The sequence below is a fragment of the Pseudopipra pipra genome, chromosome 5 (assembly GCF_036250125.1).
Source record: "Pseudopipra pipra isolate bDixPip1 chromosome 5, bDixPip1.hap1, whole genome shotgun sequence".
Lineage (NCBI taxonomy): Eukaryota > Metazoa > Chordata > Aves > Passeriformes > Pipridae > Pseudopipra > Pseudopipra pipra.
In genome coordinates this window covers 839,278-856,489 of record NC_087553.1, presented here as the reverse complement: position 1 = coordinate 856,489, position 17,212 = coordinate 839,278, and the positions used below count along the sequence as shown (strand labels likewise).

At 46.4% G+C, this 17,212-nt stretch overlaps 1 protein-coding gene across 2 annotated transcripts in view; it reads left to right on the top strand.

Moving 5' to 3' along the window:
* Window positions 1–255: 255 nt before the first annotated feature.
* FBLN1 (fibulin 1) overlaps window positions 256–17,212 on the top strand; it is a 61,618-nt gene continuing 44,661 nt past the window's right edge. Inside the window, exons 1-2 of one of the 2 annotated variants that reach the window (XM_064654043.1) lie at window positions 256–654; window positions 13,374–13,473. In XM_064654043.1, the coding sequence (XP_064510113.1) occupies window positions 570–654; window positions 13,374–13,473 (185 nt within the window). In that variant the 5' untranslated portion in view covers window positions 256–569. The remainder of the gene's footprint in view (window positions 655–13,373; window positions 13,474–17,212) is intronic. The other variant, XM_064654044.1, reaches the window with a different exon arrangement.

Sequence of the window (17,212 nt, the reverse complement as noted above, 5' to 3'; positions counted from 1 at the left end):
GAAAGATTCTAGAATCTTTCTCCTTTTTAAAATCCTGCTTTATTGACAAAAGCTGTGTAGGAGTAAAATCCACGGAAAGACCAAGAAGGGGGGTCGAAAATCTCCCCTGCGGAGGTTAAACCTCTGCTAGGTGGTTTCTTTTGTTTTGTTTTGCTTTGCTTTGCCTTTGTTTGTGGCTCTCTCCTACTTGGCACCGAGAGAAGTCGCTGCACTTCTCCTCCACAGAATCAGTCACGCCGGCCCGAGGTTCCCGCTGAGGATCTGTAAAGTTTTCCGAGCTCCAGGGAGTCTCTCTCAGAGCGTGTGGGGGCGGCGGGGCACCGGCAGCAGCGGGGTCCGCGCCGCGGTGGCCGCTCCGTCCCGCCGAGCGCTCGTAATTAACCGGGCGGGCGGTGAATTAAATCTTTGTCAAGCCCACCGAGCGGGGGGTTCTCGCAGCTCTTCTGCAGCCGGTCTCGGGCGGCTGGGATAACCTCGGCGGCGGCGGCGAGCGAGAAGGGGGAGCCGGCTGGACGCGGCGGGAGAGCCAAGCCCCCGCTCGGAGCGAGTGCGGGGAGCTGCGGGCGGCGATGGGCGAGCTGTGCGGGGCCCGGCCGCTGCTGCGGCTGCTGCTGCTGCTGCTGCCGGCGATGCTGCCGCCGCTGCGGGCACGAGGTGAGTGCGGGAGCCGAGCCCGGCCGTGCCCGGGCTGGCCGCGCCGGCGGGACCCGCTCCCGGCTGCGGCATCCCGGGGATGGGGCGGCGGGGCTGCCCCCGCGGGGTCCCCCAGCCCCGTGCCCCCGGAGGTCCCGGGCGGGCTTTAAAGCGCCGCTGCCACGTCCAAGCGAGCAGAAAGGCGTGGCGAGCGCCGGTGCCCCCGCCGGTGCCGCATCCCCGGGCGGGCTCGGGCCGGGGCTCCGCCGGGACGGGCAGTGCCGGGACGGGCAGTGCCGGGACGGGGCTGTGCCGGGACGGGGCTGTGCCGGGACGGGCAGTGCCGGGACGGGCTGTGCCGGGACGGGGCTGTGCCGGGACGGGGCTGTGCCGGGACGGGCAGTACCGGGACGGGGCTCCGCCGGGACGGGCAGCGCCGGGACGGGCAGCGCCGGGACGGGCAGCGCCGGGACGGGCAGCGCCGGGACGGGCTGTGCCGGGACGGGCAGAGCCGGGACGGGCAGAGCCGTGGGCACCGGGCGGGGCGCTCCGCCCGCCGGGACCCAGCCCGGGTCCGGCGGCTGCTGCAGCCCGGAGGGTGTCCCGCGGTCGCGACATGTCGCGGCGGCCGGAGGTGCCATCCCTGCCCTGCCCGGGACGCGGCTGCAGCCCAGGGCACGGGACACGGGACACGGGACACGGCACCGGCGGTGAGCGGGGGGAACAGCGGAGCGAAGGATGCGGGCTTTTCGGAGAGCAGATGTGGGACGCTATGAATGGTGTGGTTGCTCTCGGAAGCGGGGCTCTGGGTGCCGGCCGTGACTCCCCTCCCGCACTGCGCGCTTTGCCCCTGATCTCTTAGTGCTGTCTCCAAAGAGGATATGAACCTGATTTAGTTCAGTGTAGCAATCCCATGCAAATCTTAATTTGTAGGACATGACAAAGAAAGTACTTCTCCTGTGGTGATAATGAATTTGTCACAGCCAACAGGTAAGTGGCTTTTCCATTCGAGTAACCCCGAGGGGTCCATTCGGTGTTGAGGCTTGATTACACTCCAGGCAAATGCTTAGAAACACGTGGTCTCTGGCCTGGGCCTTACAATGGCAGACAAAAGCCAGGGAAGTAAATTATTTGTTACTATTGCAGTGTTTTCAGTCGTAGATTTTCGGATAGCAGAGCACTTGTCACAGTTACCCTTGTATTTCATGAAGAGATGGTAGCCACTCCTTTTAAAGAGGGAGGGACAGTCTAAAGATGGTTAGAAGAGCAGCATTTACCTCCAGAATCCCCAAATAGCTCCTACTTTCCCTCAGACAACAGAGTACATCAGCAAAACTGTGGCTTTGCTGTGTCCCAGTGTGCAGACACAGTAAGTTTTAGCATTCAGCATTATTGTAAAACACCGAATAATTTTACTTTATAATCTCTGTACATTTAACCTTAGTTACTGGACAGCTTCTTAGAAAACTCAGAAGTAATTAAATAAATAAGTTTAGGTTTTCAAAGTTTATTTTAACACAAAGTGTAGCCAAATTTGGCAGTAAAAGGTATGTCAGGTTTTTATTCTCAAATATTCTAATTTCACTGAGAACTTCTATATCCTTAGAACTCACCAGTACAGTACTTGGATAGTAGTACTGAAGAAGATGAGTTACATCATCATGGCCAGTCAGTGTATTAATAGTTCATCCTCTAACTCTGGCATGTCTTGGTACTACAGGCACAGACAGTTTTAACTCACTAAACATCTGGAAACGTGTCTATTCAGGGAGAGCTTATAGTTGTAATAAAAAAAAATGTTCCACTGACTTTGTGGAATGAGTTTTATTTTAAGATTATGATTTTTACATGTGCTTTTGTAACAGTAAATTTGTAGAAGTATATGGGTGGAGGTAGGACACATAAAAGGCTAAATCTGTGCTTTCTTACCTTCTGTCATAGATAAAACCTCCCCCAAAAAATCACATACTACCAGTTTTAAAATACGACTGCTACCTCTAAGTTAGTTTTTAGTTGGGTTTTGTTTCAATGGTCCATTTTCAGACATGACATTTTATTGCAAACAGGGAAGAGTAAGATGTTAAGCTCTTGTTTTTCATCTGTGTAATTGAAAGCAGACACGCTAGTGAAATCCAAGAGAAACCCCCATAAACCAGCTTATCAAGTTACTTCAGTATATTTATACTGCTCTGTCAGATTTCAGGCATTATCTGATAGCAGGGCAATGCATTTTTAAGGGGTTTTTGTTTTGTTTTGTTGCACTTTAGCCCATTCTGCAAGTTTCTTATCAACTTCACATGTGTTTTCAAAACAAACTTGTGTTAAGACCAACTTGTTCCACAATATTTCTAGTAACGTTTTCTGAAATGAAAGATGGGCTTTAGCCCTCTGGAGCTTGACAGAAATAGAGTTACCTGTGACCATGAAAGACTTGACTTTGGTTTTGAGAGTTCTAAAGAAGTAGCTGGCAAAATGAATTCAGTAAGCCGAGAATCTGGGTTTACCAGATGTAGTAAAATGACTGTAGAGAATGAAAGGGAGTGAGATAGAGAAGGTCAAGAAAGAGAGAGCTGAAATCCAAATAAAACAACAGGCAAGAATTTTAATGGCAACACAGAGTGGGTTAGTGTGAAAGAGATAAATGAACAAAAGCTTTTGTGAAAATGTAGCAGAAAGTGAGGGTTGACAGTGACATGGAGCAAAGAAAATGAATAAAGTTAAGAAAGAACAAAGTAAGCAGGTCATTTTAGCCAGAACAGGTAAAAGCTGCTGTAAAGCACTCGGGAAATGTCAGACATGTGTGTTTATGTCTAGATTCGATGGAAGGAGGAAGCTAGAAGTGGGATTTTAATAGCTAAGTCATCACACACAATTAAACTGGGAAGGTGGATAACATTACTCCAAGATAAGATGTAGAAGTGGAGGCAGAAGACTGAGAAGATTGCAGGGTGAGAAAGAACAGAAAGAGTGTCCACTAAGAAGTAGCTGTCAGGAGCAAGAGGGAAAACAGAGGACGAGGTCACAAAAAGCATAAAGGAGAGAAAGGGTCAGTACAGATCAGTGAAGAGCCCTAGGAGAATGTCAAGAATTACTGGCCACAATATTTTGTGAGTGAAAATGAGCTTAGAAATGCCCAGAGTATTGTCAGGTCCATGGAGAAGGAGTGGTCGAGTAGTCCCCACAGCAGTGACACAGTGGGTGATTTCCAGTGACAGGGGGTGTGCAGTGAGGGGACAGTTGGGACAGTCCCCTGCCTCTTCAGCAGACTTGGGGAGGGCTCTTGTCCTGCTGAGACCATCCTTGGTGAGACACGGGGACAGTTCAGTTCAAGCTGTGTTGAAAGTCTTCTCTGATCAACAGGACACAACTGTTCTAAAGCATCTCCCAGGCCCGTGCTCTCCTGAATACACCACAGATCTTTGGCTCAGGCAGTTCAGGAAGCTTCTTGCCATCACTTTTTAAAACAAGTAACACTTCTATTTTTCCTCGGCACTCAGGAGTACTTTGGCTCTGCTCTGTACCTACTATAACCTATGTTAGACTTAGAAGAGTTGAGAAATGGCCTTTTGGATTTGAAGTACGTGCTGCTGGATCTTAAGAAGAAACTAAATTTCTAGGTTCTCAGGGATTTTCATTCAAATTCTTTTCAGGTAATCAGATTACTGGAAGATTTTCATTCAGAGAAAGCTGATGAAGGTTTGGGTGCTTAGCACACAGGCAGAGGATGTACATTGATTTCTGGGTTGTACTAACACCACAGACACCCCGTGCTGCACAAGGGTGCAAATATGTTCCCCACCAAAGGGTTCAGTTTTGAGCCCTGTCAAAATGGGGACTGAGACCTTAAACCTAGTAATAAAGAAAGCAATACCTAAAAACATCTTTTGTATCAATGCTGAAGTAAGTGTACAGACATAGAAATACTTGGTCTGGTATATTCCAGCTCTGTAGGTGTTTCCAGGGATTCACTAAGCACTGGAAGGATGTGCTGTGCAAATGCTACATCCACTGGAAATGCTGCAGTCTCCCAGCTTTGCTCTTGTCAGTGACTGAATTTCAGGCACTAAGGACTTCAAATATCAATGCCTAGGCAGAGAACCTGGGAGAACTAGATATCCATGCTCAGTACAGATAATTGTAATGAGGAAAATCTCCTATAAGAGTACTAGTGATGTTTTCTCCGAAGGAAACCTTCCCCAAAGCATTGCTACATAACTATATGCAAAAAAAGGATCTTTATTTTCTCCCTGCTCTGTAAAGTCTGTGGTTCCTTCCATGCTTGAACCTCGACCCATTGTGCTATAAATTTTATCCCATCTGCTTAGTGTTTCCAGACTATTCTTCAAATATAGCAGTGGTAGAATATCAGAATCTTTCATCATTGTCTATATTTGTTTTTATATTCCCCAGTAAACATGCTGCCTGCAGAGTAGATCCATTTCACCTTAGCAGTATATAAAAGCATAGTTATTCTTACTAATTTTCTGGTCAGATGAAAAGAGAGAAATCCCAGTGTGAAAATATTTTTCCTGTAACCCTTTTACATAAGAAAATATAGAAGTGCTTGAGCATGTATGTTTGATATTCTGAGACATGCTGCTCTGTCATATTCTCATTCCTATTTCAGCTTTAATTTGAATATATACATATGCTTGGACTCAATCCAAAGCTCTGTAAGGTCTACTCAAAGATCATTGTTTACTGCAGAACATTTTGAGTCATGGCCTTGATAAAAATAAACAGGACTAGCAGTGGGTTAAGTGTAACACCCTATATAAAACTTTCTAATCACATTTCTTTTTTTTTTTTTCCCCAAGATTTGAAATGAGAAATCAAGAGAAGATTAAAATTTGTTCTTAAATGAGAAAGCCTGAAGAGGCACTTTTTCTATCAACACCCTGTGAAGTAATTTCATTATTTGCACGATATTCTCACACAGGGAGGGGTGAAGGGTAAAGTTTAGCATGTCAGGAAAAGCAGTTGTTGTTCTTCCAATCATGAGTCTTTATTGTACATCCTTCCATGTCATCTTGGTGAGTCTGGGTTCTTTAGGCCACCTGTGCCCTCTGGAGCTGTGAATGTACCCTCTGTTTCCATGTCCTCCAGAAATCTTCAGAACAGTCTTCATTCTTCCAGTCTTAATATCTTTTGGTCTTTGGCCTCCTCCTGGAAGCCCCAAAAGTAACCTAACCAGAAGGATGAAAAAGTGGAAAGGAATTTGTTCCCAGCGAAGACATCACGTGAAGCAGCAGTTTTCAGGTGCACTGCAGGCTGGGTGGAAGAGCCTGGGGATAAGAGGTAGTGGGAAAAGAAGGAATTGGAATGGGCTTTTGGAGAGGACAGGGAGCCAATATATTATTAAACATTTTCTGTCGTTGCTGAATGCACAAAATGTTGAGGAACCTAGACAGGTTCGGGACTCAGCCTCACTTGATATAGTTTTGAACAACTAAATAGAACTCTGCCTACAACTGACTTAATTTTATCAGTTCTGCCTGAAAGTAGTGAGTGGGACAAGATAACCTTTTGAGGGCTCCTACATCCCTATCCTTTGTGACATTTATATACATATACACACACATATATATATAAAAATATATACATATATGAGATGCCTTATTCCTGCCATAGATGGAGCTGTCTTTTCTAATTTGTAGTAGCCAGTTATCTACTTTTTTGAAAGAATTTTTTATTAGACCTGAGACAAAATAAAAAAACCACAGAAAACCACTTGCTTTCCCTGCTAGAGAACATGAGGGGTGTTGCAGCATAGCTTTGCCTCCCTCAGGCCTGACCTTAGCACCAGCCAGAGCAGCAACCTCATCACCAGCTATTGCCATGGAAGATTTTAAGGACTTCTTTTATAAACTGCAAACAGATATCTCATAAAATGAGGTTTGGCTGTATCTGAAAAATCCCCCTAACTGTGTGATGACCACTGCTGGTGCTACCAGAGCCACATTCCCCATAAATGAGTGTTCTCTAGACCTAAGAAAATTTCCAGTAAAATGTTGGCTGTTTTCAAACCCCCACAAAACAAACTAACATAGCAGGCATTTCCTTTAGGGTGCTGCTGCTTTACTTGCTGTGCTAACTGGGTTTCTTCAGTGATTTCAGCTGTCCTGAAACAATCCCCCTGAGACTGATTCTGAAAGGAAAGGTTCAAATCCTTTAGGGCTGTTTGGAGATAACATCCTGTTTCTGAGCAGCACAAAAATTGAGAGATTGTCTGTCAGTCCATAGAGCTCCAAAATTACCTCCCCACTTGGAAGAGAGAAGCCCTTTGTCATAGGCCCTCTCTGAGGGCAAGCAGTGGACTAGAGCAGCAGAGGAGAGGGCCAGCTGGTGAGGAACACAGCCTGGCAGCCTACAACACACCCCCTGGAGACAGCAGCATGTGCTGCTCTGGGTGTCAGGGGAGAGGCATCCTGGCTCCAAGTTTTATGCATTTGTTATCAAGTTCAAGCTGTTAGAGTTTTAAAGAGAACCTGTAGAGAACAATGGAGTGGAAGGACTAAGAACACCTTATTGTCCAAAGGACACTGGTGCCACAGCTCAGCTGTGTCTGCTCCTCACACCCCATCACTGCATTGGCACATCTGGTGAACAGCCTTGAGGTGAACCAACAAGTCTCTGCAGAAAAAGAGGGACTCCACTTCTTTCCCTGCATACAAAAGGGAAGAGGGGCATCTTCATTCCAACTCTAGTCCCAAGAGATCCAGCACATACTCTAATCATCTCAGATGAACAATGGCAGTGCCTTCCTGCATTACTCCTTTACTTCCAATTCAAACTATTTATTTCAGGGAATCATGAGGCCAGATTTTCTGTTGTATGTCTTTGTCTTTCATTGTTTCAGGTCTCCTTCACCCTTTTCCCTACTCTATGTGCCTAATCCCTGGGTTTACACACAAGATCAAGATGTAGCAAAGCTGGATTTATCATGTCAGTCTATTAGCAGTTGGATCTTTGAAGTCAGCTGGCCTTCCTCTTGTCTAAACATGTCTCTGGGTCTATGTGATGCCTTAAGTGGCCAGCCAGAGTGTGCTTGCATTGCCAGACAGCATTTCCACAGCTTGTTGTAAGAACAGCCAGAAAATCAAGACTACAAATCCCAGCTGCCAGCACTTGACTGCTGTCCCTGCTACAAAAGCTGCTGACTTGTCCATCTAATATTAGCCAGGTGTCATTGTTCAAGAAATGATTGATTGGGTGCTGCAGATCAGGCCAAGACCACACTGCCCTGAACCTCGAGCAAAGTGGAGCCTTGGCCAAAGGGATGTGCAGTTGCTGTGGTTTTATGAGAGTACAGATGTAAAGGGAGGCTGGAAGACAAAGGATGTGACTGTGAGTATTACGAATGGCCAGTTTGTCATTTTGACAAATCCCGTAATTAGGCTTGGGCTTTTTTCAGCTGGCAGTCAGATGGATGAGCATCACTAGTGAGAGAGTTTTCATGACAGGACAGGAAAGGTTTTATCAAAAAGGTACACAGGGAATGTTGCAAGTGGTTTTCTTACTGGAAACCTAAACCAGTGCATGTGTGTTGTAATCACGAGCTCCCAGAGTTCTGGCTGACACACTGTTGGTGAAACATGTTGGACTGGTGCTGAGCTCTCCCAGAGCCCATCTGCTGCCTGGATCCTCGGCTGCTGAGGAGTGAGAATCACGCTCTGTTTCTTCACATTCCACAGTGCTGAGCCTCTGACAGAGGGAACTGAGCAAAGGACAAGCTCTGAACCACATCTCACAAACTGAGTCGATCAATGCGCTCCGAAGATTGAAAACACCTCAGTAAGGAGGAGTGACTTTGACCCCTTGACCTGGACTCAGTTCCAAACCCATACCCACCCACAGCTGGTTATGTGGGCTGGGAAGCTGATGGGTGTTCGGGTCACATCAGTGACTGCCCTGAAGAACTGGCCAACTTTCCTGGCACTACCTTGGTGAGCCTATCTAGGCCCAGGTGTAGCTCTGGTTTGGTACCAGCATCAGACTGGTAACTGTTCCATGGATCAGCACTGAGTAATGAACAGCTATCCAGTCCTGGACTGTGCACAGACCTTTCCATCAGGGGCAGCTGTAAAGAATAGCTGCTACTGTAGATTGTTACCCAAAAAATCTGTCCCTTTTTCATCTAACTGGAATGCTACAGCCACGAAATTTATCCAGTCCTTTTTACTTCTGCTTATTTTTTGCACAATTCCCAGAAGCAATTCAGGGTTTCTCATTCCAGGAATCATGCTTTTGGGTAACATTCTTAAGCTTATCTTCCTTTTGCAGAAAATATTCACTGCAGCAGCTGAATAAGCAATTATTACATCATAGAAGTCTAAGGTTATGCAGATATTAACCACATTTCTTGCTTTGAACTCCCACACAGTATGGCAGTCCTGTTAAGATTAGCAAACTACCTTTTTTTAAAGCAACCATATGCTCTTACACATCGTGCCTGTGTGCATAGTTCAGAGCCAGCCCATGAATGCATCATGCACACAAAATGTTTGAATAGCTGTGGCCTTAATCATGTCTTATCTGATAGCTTTTCTTCACGACAGCTTTTGTGAAATTAGAGAGCTGAGTTCCAGCTGTGTTTCTGCTGTCCTCTTCCCGAGACTCCTGAAATCTCCCTGGGAATCCAACACACACCACCACATTCCCATCAGGACAGGCATCCTCGCTGTCACCACACAACACAGCTCGAGTTCTTTTGGATGCCCTGCTGCACATGATTTGCTAAAGGGACAAAGTGGTGATAAAGCTGTGTTGGATTTTATCCAAAATAAACTTGGGTTTTCTCAACTAGTCTTTTAGCATGCAAAATTAGTGTATCTAGAAAAGGAAGTCAACATGCTGTCATCTAACCAGAGCTCTGGGTTATCGTGCTTTTCTGTCTTGTGGAACCAGAAAGCTGAACAAGTGCTTCTCAAATTTACAAAATGGACCAGCCAGTGTATTCCTGCACGACAGGAATTCACAACTTCCCTGTCGTGTTTCTCCCTCCAAATAAAAGGGCACATTGCAGCTGAGCACAGACAGTGTCCCCAGCCTTTCCCAGAAGGGCTTTCTCTCTCCGATGCCTGGGAGGTCTCTGGCTGATCTGCATGAACCTTGTTGTGCACTTGGCAGAATCCTTGGAGGAGCCCCAGGTTCAGAAGAGCAGACTTGTCATTCCTGCTCCAGCTGTGAGGGGTGCCACGAGCCATCAGCTGCACTGAGACACAGGGTCACAGCCAGAGGAAAAACAGCCATTATTTTCTGTTCAGAAAGTGAGATGTCGTAATCAGAGCACTTCTACCATCTGCCTGCCACTGCCCCATCCTTTGCACACCCTGAAGGAGCAGTCTGTAGTCCCCGTGGTGTTGGTCCCCTGAAGAGGGTGTGAGGAGGCACAGGTGCCCCAGAATGAACTGCTTGCCCAAAGGTTTCCAACTGGGAGCGACATGAATATGAACATGTGTGCAGTGGAGTCCACAAGGCTGGAAGAATGCAGCCAGGAGAGGATAAGGGTCCTGTTCCTAAATACTCATTAACAACCCTGAGTGCCCAGATGGTCAGAATCACTTCTGGTTCACACACTTTCTGAGATTTGAAAGGGTAAGGATTTGCCCACGAATTGCAATTTTTAGAGCAACTGCAAAGCCAAGAGAAAATGTTTTTCACTGTTTAATTGTTATGTTTTAGAAGAATGGACTTGAGGGTGGAGTCCTTTTTTACTGCTTGTTTTTCACTTCCCTCTATTCTCAGGAGATTTTTGGCAGGACCTTTGGAGGATATGAATTGTGATGTCACCAAAACAATGAGCCTGGACCACAGTTCTCCTTCAGCAAACTCTCCGTGATCTCCTTTGTCTGGATGCACTCCTACAGACGAGCTTGCTTAGCTTGGCCTGCTTTGAATTCTTAAGTTATTTCACTGGAGTAGAGGTGTGTTGCCAGAGCTTGGAGAGAAGAACTGGTGTCCAGAGCCAGGGATTGTCCTTCTGGAGAGGAACTTGGCCAAAGACCATTTTTTACAAAGCCCTGCAAAAACCTGCAGCCAGCTCTGCACTGCAGTTAAATGTGTATCATTTTTCAACACAGTTAAGATTGATTGCAGGCAGCAGCACTAAAAACATGGTTATTTGCAACCCATTGTATGAAATTTGATGCATATGATGTTTGTCAGCCAGAGAGCCCCAGACAGGGTCCCTATTCCCAGAGAAGAGCTCAGACACAAGTGCGTGGCTTTCACCACAGGCAGATGGTTGTTTACCAGACTGATTTTCTCCATAGCTTTGTAAACTGCATTTAGCTCTCAGACACTGGCATGGATTCTGGACACACTCTGGGATTCAGGAGAAATATTGCCTTGACTTAGTAATGACAGAATTTTGACCATTACTTTGGGTATGTAAGTAAGAGTGGAAGGGTGACCTGGGTCACAGAGTACAGAACTCTGTTATAAACTAACACTTAATGTAATTCCATTTAATGATTTTCTTACTAAAACCTTTGTTTTTCTGGATCCCATGATTCAGATTGTTTACTGCTGTAGTGTTTGTTGACAGGAACCACATCCTTTCACAGGTTGGTCTGTTTCTCCCAGTTTCTCCTCATATAACAGGGCTTTGATTCCCCTGACCATCCTCCTGATCTTTCTTTACTCATTTTCCACTTTGATGTAATCTTTCTTAAAGCCAGAATTCCGTGCAGGACTCCAGAGCTTTGTCCTGTACAATTGACTGTACAAAAGAGTACCTACCTCAAGATGACTGATGCATCTTAAAAGCTCATTTAACCTCTTCCTTTTTGCTTTGAATCCTTGGATTATAATCACTAAACTGAGAATACAAGTTGTTCCCTGCAAAAAAACCCTGAGTTACTGTAGGGAATTACCTTCTTTTCTTGCTTTCAGCTGCTTTTTCCTTCCCCACATCTGAACACCTGCCAGCTGAGCAAACTCTGATGTGTGTCAAAGTTAGTGTGATCATCAACAGTTTAATTATTTCCGCTTATTTTGATAACTGGAACTACTTAGGAGGTGAGCATGTGGACAGATGGGAGGGGGCTGGAACCCCCACACATCAGGAGCACCTGGGAACGATGGCTTCCTAACTGGTGTAGGGAGAGCCAGAGGAGACAGGTGTTTGTCCTTAGGACACTGCAGGAAGTCGTTTGTGAGGATGGATAGTCTCGAATATGATGTGGCTGCCTGCTGAAGTGTGCTCCCTTTGGATGTGCTTGGACCAGAACTAAGGATGAGACAATCACGGGAGGCACGGGAATAACCTGCTGTGCACTCCCTGTCCTGCCACCAGCCTAATTTGGGCAAGGATCTGCAACTCCCTGACAGGAGGGGGAAACCAGGGGGGTCGGGCTCTGCTCCCAGGGAACAAGGGACAGGAGGAGAGGGAACGGCCTCCAGCTGTGCCAGGGGAGATCAGGTGGGACATCAGGAGGAATTTCTCCCTGGAAAGGGTGGCCAGGCACTGGAAGGGGCTGCCCAGGGAGGTTTGGAGTGCCCAGCCCTGGAGGTGTCCCAGGAAGGCCTGGCCGTGGCACTCAGTGCTCTGGGCTGGGGTCAAGGTGGGCATGGGGCACAGGGGGGATCCATGGGCTGGGAGGGCTGTTCCAACCCTAATGATTCTATAAGAGGTTGACCAGCCTGTAGTTTCCCAGATCTCCTCTCTTGTCCTTGAAGTCAGGGAGACCTTTGTTGTCTCCCATTCTCCAGGAACTTCTCTGGTTCTCGTGAGCTCTCTGAGGTACCCGGGTGTGGCCCGGCCGTGTCATCCCTCACTCCCTCAGCGCTCCCCGGAGCAGCCTGGCAGGGCCATCAGCCAAAACACTTATGAAACACAGAGAAACCATTAGAAAGCTGTCCCTCTGGGTAATCAGAGGGGTTCTTTACACACATTGTGTATTTGTTACACAAGGAGCTGTTCGGTGTTCAGACCACAAGATAATTAATAGGAAAATGTGACTCCTGTTTTATTCCAAGTTCTGATACACCTGCTGTGCACTGAACTTTTGCACTTGGAATATGAAGCAAACCTGTAGTGCTTGTCAGTTCATTTACAGTATTCAGTTTTATTAAATTAAAGACTTGCAAGAATACACTCTACAGAAATAATTGTCTTCAATGTGCTTTTCCCCTTAGGTTCAGCTTCGGTGTAAGTTGGTATCTGGATTAATTTTTCTGTCGTATGTTAAGTGATCAAAATACCATATACCTTTTTGTCCCTCTCTACAATACTTTGGCATTTACAGGCATATTTTTGGGTAAAGCAGATTACTCGGATAATTACCTCAGGTGAAACCAGTTTCGCAAATTTACTTGTAATGACATTCAGGTGTTTCTGATATCACTTGTTTGATTTATCCTGTATTCTTAGGGATTTTAAAAGGTTGCTTATCGCTACTGCCACATTTGATAGCAATGCATTGCAATCCAACAGATGCTGTAGTTGTGCAGGAGTGTTCTGAGCTGTTTTCTGCCGGAGTACCAGTGCCCAGGCTGTGTTTTTGTGTGGAAGGTTAAGGGAGACTGAGGTTTGCTTCCCCGAGGAAGGCAAACCCCCAGCACTGGGCTTATTGCAAGGTGCTGCCAGGAGCCTTGTTTGGCCATGTCTGCCTTGGGTTTGGGTGCCCTGTTCTTGGAGGGGGTCAAACTCACTTCCTTGTGTTTGCTTGGGGGTTTTCAGTTGGAGATGCAAGGTTGTGTTAAATAGACTGTTGTGGTTTTCTTTCTTTCTGCAGAGCTGTCAGTGGAAGAATGCTGTGACAAGGGTGTTGAATGGGCAAACAAAAACAGAATGTGTGCTTCTCTGCCACCGATATCCGAGTCCAGAGAATGCAGGTACAGAGTTATGTGTAATATACTCAAATACAGTTTACATCTTCATGATTCCATGTTCCAGTTCCATCTGAAAACAGACAGCACTCTGTGTAACAACACATTCTCTTGACGGTCCTTTCTGTGTTCCTTTGCAAAAGGGGCACATTTCAATGGGTTCATGGGTTCACAGTGGGTTCAAACTGAAAGGGGAAATTTGGGTTGAATATTGGGAAGAAATCCTTCCCTGTGAGGGTGGGGAGGCCCTGGCACAGGTTGCCCAGAGAAGCTGTGGCTCCCCCAGCCCTGGAAGTGTCCAAGGCCAGGTTGGACGGGGCTTGGAGCAACCTGGGCTAGTGGAAGGTGTCCCTGCCCATGGCAGGGGGTGGAATGAGATGAGCTTTAAGGTCCCTTCCAACCAACCATTCTGTGATTCTATGAAATGTGTTGGACTATAGAAAATAGTACCTTTTAGTTAATAAGCATATTTCTTAATTCTGTTGACAGTTGATAGGATACTAATTTCTATTTGATAATCTACCAGATGAAATAATGAAGTTAAATGTTAAAATCACTTGCACAGTAAGATTTTGGTTCTACTGCATCTCTCATATGGTTGTGTCATTCCTATTTTTTATATCAGTGATAGTTTGTGTTATTTTTGCTGTTATATGCACTTGTTACACTTAATTAGTGGAGCTCACAATTCGTGATTGGTGGTTGGAGGGGCAGCTTCACAGAGGACTTTGTATTTAAAATGCTTTTCTTTTCTCCCCTCTGTTCAAGTGGATTGAAAAGTGATTTAACCTTGGTAATTGTAGAAGTGTTGGATTGATCTTTATTACGGAAAGAATGTGTCTTCCAGGCAAGTCTGTCCATGTTTTCTGACTTCTGCATTTACACTGGCGTTGAAAGCAGCCTCTTACGCAGAAGAATTGACAGATAGGACTGAAGTGCCAATTTAGGAAATACTTGAAGGGTTATAAGAGCTACAGACAAAACAGAGGCAGGAAAAACAGGAAACCAAGTTTATTGAACAATCTGGGAGAGAGAATCTTGATGATTTAATGATAATTTGATTAATGTATGTTGCCGTTCTGCTGTAAATTTAATTTATTCTTCTAAAGATTTTCATTTTAGAGACTCCCTAGGACTTCATGGGAATTGAAAAAAAGCTTACTAAATGCTTCTTCTAGCTTCTGTGCATAACTGAGGTATCATTAAGAAAATCGTAATAGTAAAATAAAAGGCACATATTCTGTGAGAGATACGAATAATTATTGACAAAACCTGAAGCTGATAAATGTGGTTCAGTTGCATTTATTAATGGCTGCACAAGAAAAAAAACATAGCACAAGAAAAAAACATAGCTCCTTCTGAAGCTGGGCTTCACTCTAAAAATGAGTGAGTTCAATTGGCACCTTGGGGTGCTTTCTTTAACAGCAATGCTATTTTACTCCAGTTATGATTGCAAGCTGGCACAGCTCTGAGAGGTACAGAAAAATCACTTCAGGATGCCACTTGCACCTTGTGATGGCATTTCAGATGCAAAAGTGAGGGCCAAATTCTCTTCCTAATTGCTGGTGTAACTGGAGCCAGAGAGAGCCCTGAGGGAGCACGATTCCCTCGGCGATTTGTTCCTCCTGCACAGGGAACAATCCCGGTTCCTTGTGTTTGCCGAGGTCTGGGCAGGTGCCAGTGTGACTGTTTAGACACCTGCAGCAGTGGGAGCTGCTGGGGGCAGGTGTCAGAGTTTCTGTGGTTGTTTAAACCCTGGCTGGGATCCCCTGACCTCCAGTGCAGCTCAGTGCTGACCATCTGGCTCTGAGGGCTCCAGGGAAGTGTGGTGCAAATCCAGGGGGGAGCTGTTCACCCCGTGTCTCAGCTTCAGTTTGTGAGGCTCAGAGCTGAATGTGAGGGGACAACACATAGGGAAGGGAGCAGGTTCCATACAGTTCCTGTAATGTGAGGGATTCAGTGTGGTTACTGTGCCAAGGCTGTGCTAACAGGACAGGTCAGATGTGAGTGCTTTCCCTGACACACTCCACAAGAACGTACCTGCTGGGTTTGAATCATGTGTTTAGAATGGTTGTAACTCAGTGCTGTCTCAGATTCAGTCCTTCCCTCAAACAAGCCCACTGCTTGCCAGCTGTCTTACTGAGTTAGAATTGCACCACCTTGACCTTTTCCCAACCATTTAAAACACATCCATAGAAATCACAGAATGCCAGAATGGTTTGGGTTGGAAGGGACCTTAAAGATCATCTCGTTCCATCCCCTGCCATGGGCAGGGGCAGCTCCCACCAGCCCAGGTTGCTCCAACCTGCCCCATCCAACCTGGCCTTGGACACTTCGAGGGATGGGGCAGCCACAGCTCCTCTGGGCAACCTGTGCCAGGGCCTCCCCACCCTCCCAGGGGAGAATTCCTTCCACAGTGAAGGAAGGAAGGCTTTCCTCTCAAGCACCATCCTTCTGGTATCTGCTGTGTGCCCCAGAAACAGGGTGACAGGTCTGGGTTCCAGCATCTCTTTAGGATCCTTTCCCCCAAAGCCTCCTGTTGTTCCTGAGGGACTTGCCAGCTGTGTGAGTGTCCCTTGCTGAGGGTGGTGCAGTTCAAACTGCAGACATGGTCCCTGTCCTGTCCCAGTTCAAACTGCAGACATGCTCCCTGCCCTGTCCCAGTTCAAACTGCAGACATGTTCACTGCCCTGTCCCAGTTCAAACTGCAGACATGTTCACTGCCCTGTCCCAGTTCAAACTGCAGACATGGTCCCTGTCCTGTCCCAGTTCAAACTGCAGACATGGTCCCTGTCCTGTCCCAGTTCAAACTGCAGACATGTTCACTGGCCTGTCCCAGTTCAAACTGCAGACATGGTCCCTGTCCTGTCCCAGTTCAAAGTGCAGACATGTTCACTGGCCTGTCCTACACGAGGTGAGCCAGACTGCCTGAAGTGCACATGAGCTCCGAGATCCACCTGGTCCCTGTTACTCCACGGTGTTCAAGCTGAAACAAGGCTCTGGGTTCAAGAGTCTGCCATCTCCTGCTGCGGTTTCTTGCCCCAGATATGAGTGTATCCCTCGGTGTTATCACTCTGGACAACGACAGTGTTTGTCCCTGTGTCTCCACGACTCAGTAAATGCGAGTGTGGAGTTTTAATGAGTAACATCCTGGCTGTCAGAGCAGCAGCTCTTTGCCCATTCATTCATTTTCTCGTGGCGTGGTTAAACTCACAGCAGCTGGAAAGAGCTGCCATTTCATTCTGGAACTCAACCTGCCCCATAAATCTTCTTCCTTTCAAACTGAAGAGTTTCCCCTGCCCAGAGCTCTTAGCAAGTGAGCTTGATTCCCGTGCCAGAAACAGCCTATCTCCATATGGGAATTGCATGCCTTTGACACTGTGTAAAGTCTTCTTGGAGTTACACAGGGAATAACATTATTTATAATTAGTGTTGCAGGAATGCAGACTGAGGAATCTAAGGGTGGAAGACCCAGCCTGTTTTTTTGCAAAATCACTCTTTTCAATTTTAATATTTTGTCCAAGACCTTCCAGTGTGCACATGAATAGCACTGACATAGCTTGAAGTAAGTAGGAGGCAGGCAGAGCACAATGAAATGAGACTGACAAGGAAGACATTGTTTTCAGAGCAAAGTAAAATTTTAATGCTTTTACAGAAAAAAAGAATGAAAGAAAAAATAGGTGATAATGAAATCTGTAATTAGGAGTTTAGGAGTGCATCCTCAGGGAAGGAGAATAATAATGTG